This window comes from Rhinolophus ferrumequinum, chromosome 24, assembly GCF_004115265.2.
Source record: "Rhinolophus ferrumequinum isolate MPI-CBG mRhiFer1 chromosome 24, mRhiFer1_v1.p, whole genome shotgun sequence".
In the NCBI taxonomy this organism is placed as follows: Eukaryota; Metazoa; Chordata; class Mammalia; order Chiroptera; family Rhinolophidae; genus Rhinolophus; species Rhinolophus ferrumequinum.
Window position 1 is genome coordinate 44,445,480 of NC_046307.1, and position 8,592 is coordinate 44,454,071.

Genomic DNA, 8,592 nt, shown 5'->3' on the forward strand with positions numbered 1-8,592 from the left:
CACATCCTGCACTCGAGCAAGCGTCCAGGAGGAGGGACGCCCAGCTGAGATGCCCAGTACGCAGAGCACAGGAGCCCAGCGTGCTTCCCTCCACTTTAGGCGAGGATGGGCCCCGGGTACCGATGGGCCTACCTTCCCCGCCGCCAGTGTGTCATCCTCCACAGCAAGGACAGACTGGTACTCGGAACTGTTCTGAAGTGATGTGCTTCAGACCCCGTCCTGGTCCTACTGCGGCCACACCGCGGTGAACACCTGCAGCAACGGCCTGAGGGCACCACTCAGAAGGGTTGCTCAGCTATGGAAACAGCACGTGTCCAGCTTCAGGGAAATACCAATTATCTTTATAATAAACGTTTGATTTAATGTGACTATATTATGATGTTAAAATATATTCAAACCATTTCTTATTAAAACATGACTAAATGTACATTACGTGTGCAAACAACACGTTTATATCCTACAGATACCTACATGTATCACACACATAAATTGGGCTCGATTTATTTATGTGTCATATAAATGAACTATTCATTTACAGCTGCACAAATTCCAAAGACTTACTGAAGAAAACACAGCAGATTTCAGTCAAGGCAGAAAGGGAAACACTCAGGCTCTCTACAGAGACAGACCTTTACATGCTTCCACCCGTGGGCCTGGTATGAAGTCCAGTGGTGTGGAGGATGACAGATCATACACTGCGTCCTCTTCCCCAGGGGGTTAATGCGAAGAGGTGGGCGGGAAAGCCCCCCCCCCCCCCCCGCTCTGAGTCAGCCCCTGGAGCTGTGGGACACTGACCCGGCGGGGCCCCACCTGCCTCCCTGTGACCAGGGTGAGTGATGCCGGCCTCACAGGGCCCTGGTGAGAACCGCAGCCGTGTCTGCATGGCCCGGCACCCCGGGAGCACTCAGTAAGTGTCGTATGTTGTCACACAAGTGATGACGGCATGCAGCCCGGCCTTCAGCTATGCGATGGAACTAAGGGAGGGCATGGGCCAGCTCTGGGAACACAGAGCACTGGGGTCTGGGGACAACAGGGGGCTTGGGATCGTGTGGGGAGGGGTCGCCCACCTCCGAAACCCCACTGCTCTGCGGGCCCCCTTATGCTCCCACACACCAGGCCATGTGACACGGTTGTCACCTACCTGAAGACCAGGTGTCGTGCGGGAGACCCTACTCGCTGCGCCATTTGTCGTGCGGGGCAGTCTGCGGGATCTCCATTCCCACTCCCCACACAAGAACGCAGGATATGGTGAGGCCAAAAAGGAACACCCACGGAGCCACAGGTAGGGGCGTCATACCACTATAGTCTCACTGGCGGCTGGAGTCACACGACCGGCAACCTGCTGTCCGCTCTCTGCCTGCCAACTGACCGACTCTCCAACCAGCACAGCCGCAGCAGTTATATCAGTGGCTAATTGGCTAGCCGGTTACAGCTGATGGCCACCTTTCTACGTGAGGCCGAGAGCCTGGAAACTGTCCTCTGGGACTCTGTCCCCACACCAGGGCTCCCTGTGCTGAGGTCCCAGGCTCTGGAAACCGACCTCCTGTGCAGCTTCTGGACGGCAGGTGATTCCTCCCACCCTCCCTGCCTGGCTGCAGGACAGACCGCCCCCCTTTTGCTCCCTCAGTCCTGCAGAAGCATCCTCAGAGGCCGCCCATGGGACCCTCCTGCTGAATCAGGGACAGGCCTGTGACGAGGAGAAACACAGCCACGTAAATTCCCTTGTCCCATGTTGGGGACTGTACCCTGTGCTGCAAAAATTGCTTTGTTCTCTGGCTTTCTAAAATTGAAGTATAATTTACATACAATAATATTCACCCTTTTAAAGTGGGTGGTTCAGTGTGTTTTGACAAATATATACAGTTGTGTAACTGCCACCACAATCAAAATATAGAACACTGACGTCAGCCCCAAAATTCCTCAGCCCCCCAAATCCCGTCAGCCCCCCAAATCCTTCAGCCCCTTTGGAGTCATTGCCCTCTCCCCGCCCCACTCACCAGTGTGTTTCCTGTTTCTAATGTTTTTCCCTTTTCCAGAAGGTCTCATGCAGGGGCTTACACAGGGCAGGCTTTCTGCACTGACCCCTGCACTCAGCAGATGGCTTTGAGAGGCACCTGTGTTGCTGCCCCTGCTTGTTCCTTTTCACGGCTGAGTAGGATCCTTCGTCTATCTCCACAAATTGTTCATCTGTTCACTGGTTCAGGGATTGAACAACATTTCTCTATAAATGGGCCAGAGGATGAATATTTTAGGCTTTCAAGCTGGCACTGCCACAGACACGACCTAAGTGAGTGCTCATGGTTGTGTCTCAAAATTTCATTTACACAAACAGGCAGCTGGCTGGACAGTCCTGTGGGCCAGAGTTTGCACACCCTGCACTGGTCGGACATGTGGGTTGTTTCCAATCTGGACTATTATGAACAAAAGCCTCTATAAACGTTCCCATCCAGGTCTTTGTGTGGATATTTCTCTTAGATGCAGTTCTTTGGTTTTATTATCTATTCCTTACTTTTCTATCAAGAATAGTTTGGGGCGGCCGGTTGGCTCAGTGGTTAGAGTGCAGGGCTCATAACACCAAGGTTGCCAGTTCGATTCCCACATGGGCCAGTGAGCAGTGCCCTCCACAATTAGATTGAAAACAATGACTTAACATAGAGCTGATGGGTCCTGGAAAAACACACTGTTCCCCAATACTCCCCAATTAAAAAAAAAAAGTTTGGATATATTAATTTTGACTTCTTTTTAGAGCATTAGCTTTGATGGCCTTTAAACTGCTGTTAAAACCTTACATTCGATTGTTAAACAAAACATTTTTAACTTGCACGGCTGAAATATTTTTAAAAGGAAGCGTTTATTTGGCCCTTGCTGGCAGAAGAGTGGTCTTGGGGCCAGGAGTCTGAATGGCCGGCAGCGTGGCTGGACGGCAAAGCCCGCACACCTGTCCCGAGTGCTGCCAGCTGGCGTGTTTCTACATCAGGTGGAGGAGGAGTGGCGCCCCTCTGAAAGAGTTCACAGGAGCCACGACACAGGCCGGGAAGGTGGAGGGGCCGGTTCCGGGAGTGACACAGTGACAGTAATGGAAGCAAGCAGCCAGGCTGCTGTGTCTCTGAGGTAATCGCAGAAACGGCCCCCGAGTCACCCCTACATGCAGTAGCACACGGAGCCTGCACTGTCTTCTGTCCGAGCTTGGCCGCAGATATTAACAGGTGCCTGCGCACTGAGACACCTCACAGGTGTTTTCTTCTCTCCCTCTATTGCTCTATTTCAGGGAAGGTGGACACTGGCTCTGTGGTCCTGGCTGGATGCTGGGTGACACGCTGAACGTCCAAGTGTCTGCCTGAGGTCCCTGCCTTCTCATGGCTGAGTGTTGCCGTTTCACACCCAGGGGAACTGAGGAGTGCTGTTTTCTGGGTGGGCTCACGTCCACCGGCCAGCAGCCTCTCTCCCTCAGCTGTAAACAGAGCTGACTCCTGAGAGGAGGCGGCAGGGACAGGCTCAGACACCTGAGCCCAGGCGGTGCCTCTAGGTCACAGGGTGTTGGCAGGGCGGGTAGATAGTCAGAAGGAAAGTCGCCCAGGGCGGCTCCTCAGAAGCGCCAGTACCCCGTTCCTGCTCAGGAATCAGTCTGGCTTGTCCACGCCCTGGTTCCTCCTTCTGGGTGAGTGGGGTATCCTTAAAGGGAATGAGGGTTTCTGCGGGCAGTGGGCGGCAGTGGTCAGGTCCTGGTATGGTTTCTGAGAGCGTAACTAGGGAGTGATAGGAGGACCACGATGGAGGGCTGGCACGAACCCTCTCTGGCTACTTTCCCACAATCCCAAACCCAAGCCCAGCTAGGAGTGTGTATTTGACCAGTTTTGTGGGCATCTGGAGGCAGCCTCCCTGGGCTCTTCCTGTGGATGAGATCCTTCCACTGCTGGTCTCAGCACAAGGCCTCGGCCAGCACCAGGCGCTCCAGAGTGAGTGCTAGCAGTGCCTGGACACCCACTGCTCTGAACCAGTGCGTTGGGAAATATTTTTCAAAAAGCTACATGTCAGCTTTTGTCCCAACAAGTGTGAGGCTCAATCCTCAGCCCAGTCCCTGAGGAAATGCTGCAGGTGCTGGCACAGCTGCTTTGCTCATAGCTATTCTCTCCTGGCAGAGAATCTGCCAAGAATTATACAAGGTGGCGTATTTAAGCTTTTAGTAGCTCTTCATCAGCCTTGCATGCCACATTCAGAAATCTGTCATAGGACAAGCAATGTGATAAACAGAGGAAACTTGCATTTTAACCCAAGTCTGCGAGACTTGGGCCTGGCTGAATAGGCTGCTGCGGGGTCGGGTACAACCCCTGGCTGTGAACTTGATTGTGTGACGTTTTCTTACTCATGTGTTTCAAGTACCTTGGTGGTGCCATGCACTCCCATAAGTAAAGTGGCTGCATGTCGGTGGCATACAGAACTGCGGGGTCATCCTGGAATGGCCTCAGCACGCAACTGGTCCAGGTAGCCAAGCGATGTGACAGTAAACTGTCCTAGCTCTGCACAAGCTAAGAGCATCGTCTCTGGCAGACACGGCCCAGAACCCACACAGCTCACTGGTCCAGTTATCAGGCAGTCCCTCGGCAGTTAATTCACCCTGGAAGGTGCCCAGGAAGCTACTGGCACAAAGCTGGATGGCCCATGTTGTTTACTGTTTGTCTTTGATATTCAAGCTAGCAGAATAATAGTGGCCGCGTCTCTGGAGCCCTCCTGTGTGGGCCCGGCTCCCTGCCCTCACAGCGGCTCTCACAAAGCCGACATTGAGGCTGACAGGAGTTGCCCACTCTGCTAGTAAGTGGCAGATGAAAATTTGAAAACCCCGATCAGTGGGATGCCACAGTGAGGCTTCAGCTGCTGTGCAAACGGCCACACTCAACCAGTTTTTAGAAAACATGACCGTATTAAAAACTTTAAAACTCATAGATCCCTGTAATCCCATTACCAAGAGCTAACTTTTGTAAACATTTTTATGTCTACTCAGTCACATTTCTATGTACGCATATGTATTTTTATAAAAGTGGATACTACGTAAGCTATTTTGTATCTGTGTTCTCTGCAGAACAACACACAGCTCCTCTCCCGCGCCCATGGACAGAACAGGGCAGAAGCAGGGCCTCGGTGCAGCAGGGAGAACTGAGCACTTTCTTCCTTTCTACAACACCTAAGGCCGCACGGAAATGCTTAGTGGAGGAGGACAAAAAAGAAAGAGGTGGGAAGTGGGAGGACAGGCAGCAGGAGACGAGATTTCCACAAATCCAGGGAAGGAGGAAAGCAGTAGGAGGTGTGGGTGCAGGAAGAAGCACCCCAGAATAGACACTGGGGGGGGGCTGGCAGAGGCAGGTGTGGGGGTGGGGCTGGCACACAGGGGATTAGCTAAAGCTGGGGCTGGAACAACTGCTCCCTCCCACACCCAGGCCCCAGAGCAGCTGGCAGTGGGCTTGACTCCCTTGTCCAAAGCCAGACATCTCTCCTCCAAAAAAATGGAGCACAGGGCCTGGGAGCGCTGTCTGGCTGGGCTGAGTTTCTAGAGAAATGCCCTCCTCAACCTGGCATCTTGGAAGGTCTCCAACAGCCCCTCCCTTTCCAGGTCTGACCAAACGAATCCAGACCCCTGGGACAGGAAGCTACCGTCAACTTTTCCTGTAGGAGAGGGGCCTATCAAGGAAACAGAGGTCCCTGAAATAATCCAGTAAGTTCCGGCCGCACCACGTGCTGGGCCAGGCTCAGGGCACACCGAGGAGCTCCCCAGTATCTTGGTGGGAAAGGCAGATGGTACAGCTGCCCTGGGAAGCACACCAGCCGTCTGTGATACAGTTAAACAAACGTGTACGTAGCATGCGACGCACCATCCCACTCTCGGGTACGTGCCCAAGCGAAATGGAAACATGTGTCCCCGGTGTTTACAGCAGCTTTATGCAAAACTGAACTGGAAAATCCCGAACACCCCTTGCCTGACCAGCAGATGAAACGTGGCATGTCCACACGATGGAACACGCCTCAGCTACAAAAACGGACAGACCACAATGCAGGCAAGGATGCGGGTGCATCTCCAAAACAGCTGCTGAGCATGACTGTCAAGGCACGATGGCTGTGACCTGCATGACAGAAGGCAGAGCAGTGGGGGCCGGGGCCCGGGTGTGGGAAGGGGCCCCAGAAAACTTTTTGGGGGGATGGAAATGCTCTATATCCTGACTATGGTGGCAATTACACAACTGTATATATTTGTCAAGACTCATCAAAATACACACTTAAAATGGGACCACTTCACTGTAAGTTAAATCTCAAGAAAGTTCATTTAAAGAAAAAGACTTTTAAAAGTAAATGGTAGAAATAAGAAGGTCAATAGAAAGGTTAGCGCGTAAAGTCAAATAACTATCCCAGGATATAGAAAAAGTAAGCAACAAAGACAAAGGAGGAGAAGAAGGGAAGACAGATGAGGAACGAGCCGGCCAGCCCAGGATGCTCAACGTCACGGAAGTTCCAGAAAGAAGACAGAGAAAAGAGTAAGTTCTTAAAAACCACCACCAACAACAAAAACATGAAAGAAGGTGAGAGGCCCCTCAAACTCAGAGCAGGGTGCATGAAAAAAGGATCCCCATCTAGGCTGATTCTTGTGAAATTTGGGGATATTAGGAATAAAGAGAAGACTTAAAAGTGTCTGGAGATAAAACTTGTGACTCCTACAAAGGAACGAACATCAAACTGTCAATAGCAAGACAACAACAGAATTGTACCTTTGAAATTGGAGGGAGAATGTGGGCTCTCGACATCTACGTCCCGTTATGAGGGCAAACTCAAGGCCTTTTCAGACATGCAAACACATCCATTTACGAGGTGGCGGCGGCCAGGCACTTGAGCAAGGCAGGAAGGACACCAAGAACCGCGGCAGCATGTATGTGGAGCAGCAGACCAGGCAGGAGGGCCACGCAGGGATGGCCGCAGGGACCGGGGCAGCAGGCCTAGACAGCAGAGGCCAGAGAGCTCTGAGACAGACCTCTGGGGACAAAGCAGGGCATGCTGGGCATGATATGGCATGAGAGGCTGGGTCAATGTGAGGATACGGTGAAGGCACCATAGGAGAACAAATAAGAACAAAACAAGAAAAGGAAATCGAAAACTATAGCTAGAAGCTGTGATCTGATTATAAAGTAAACCAAACTGTGGCATTATTTCGAGCAGTTTATGGAATATAATCATTTTCTTGAAGGACACTGAGCACAAAAAAAGAAAAATGCTAGCCCAACAGGCTGTTCAAGAAATAAAACACAGACAGCCCCATAAACAGAAAATACTGCCAGTGGGTCTAGCCTTTGGAATCAATCTACACGCAAAACATGAAAAAGTAAGTATTTTCAATCTGTTCTACGTATAAATAGCGACTTTGATGATGTACAAGCAAAAGTCGAGCTGATGGGAGTGGGGAGGTGGGTAGAAAGGGGAGAGGTGGAGCAAAGGATGGGATCCCTACCTTCTGTGGTGGGCAGGGGACAGAGATGCCGTCCCAAGCTGGCGGGACAAGATACAGAAGTGACTTCATGCTGCACACTCCTCGAGGAAACCCCAAAGAAAGAAACTGTAACAATGGAGGTGGGGGAAGATGTGAAGAGGTGGGTCAGAATGCCTGCTCTAGCCTCACCTGAGGTGGCCTCAATGGCCTGATCCTTGCCCTGTCCAAACTCACCTCCTGCTCGTCCGGATGCTGCCTGGCCTGGCATCCTTGCTGTCCTCCACTGCGCCAAGCTCGTTCCGCTCAGGGCATCTGTACCTGCCATGCCGGGAAGAGACAGCTGCGATTCCATGCAAGGGCACCCACCCTAGCCTCTCACCAGCTTGCCCCTTTCTGAGACACAAGGGTCAGCCCAATGCTGAATGCCCCTTGCTCACCAGCCTAGGAGACACAGGAGTTCATTCTCGCCCACCTGTGTTTTGCAAAAATGGTACAGAGTCCCCATCCCGCCGTTTCTCCTGTTAACATCTTACATAATTATGGTACAAATATCAAAGCTGCTGTAAAGAGCACTGCTCAGCGACGCTGTAGAACGTCCTTGTTTGGGTTTGTCTGGTGTTTCCCAGGATTACACTGAGGTTATGCATTTTGGCAAGAACACCGTTTAGGAGGTGAGGCTGCCCTCGGTGCATTGTAGGAGAGGTACGTGTGGTGCTACATGTTGTGTCTTGATCACTTGGCTTGAGGTGTTGGTTGTTTCACCGTAATAAATTTACTCCTTGTCCTTTTGTAATTAATATCTTAGGGGAGGCGCTTGAAGTGACACAATAATCCGCCTCAACGCTTTCGCCTTCGAATCGGCATCCTTCAGTGGCATCCAACAGTTGCTTGTGATCATTATCACGGTGTTGTTTGCCAGATGTTGATTTTCTAATTCCCTCATTGTACTACACGTTAGTTGGAGTATTTCTGCGACAGCTGTCCTCCCCCCCACTTACTTATCCTTTCTCTGCATCACTATGGACTCGTGGGTGTTGTTATTCTACGTTATAGCCACTGGCATTGCTCCTTATTTTGCTGCTCCTATTGTTCAAGCTTTGGCCATGAGGCGCTCCTGCAGGTTGGCT

The 8,592-nt window shown here is 51.5% G+C and overlaps 1 protein-coding gene across 5 annotated transcripts in view; it reads right to left on the reverse strand.

The window, feature by feature from the left end:
* SUN1 (Sad1 and UNC84 domain containing 1) overlaps positions 1 to 8,592 on the reverse strand; it is a 59,249-nt gene extending 50,657 nt beyond the window's left edge. The window contains exons 1-2 of one of the 5 annotated variants that reach the window (XM_033095734.1): positions 8,464 to 8,592; positions 7,700 to 7,783 (exon numbers count right to left, since the gene is read on the reverse strand). In XM_033095734.1, coding sequence (XP_032951625.1) covers positions 7,700 to 7,783; positions 8,464 to 8,480 — 101 coding nt within the window. In that variant the 5' untranslated portion in view covers positions 8,481 to 8,592. Of the gene's footprint in view, positions 1 to 7,699; positions 7,784 to 8,463 lie in introns of those variants that run through there. The other 4 variants (XM_033095735.1, XM_033095743.1, XM_033095733.1 and 1 more) reach the window with 4 other exon arrangements.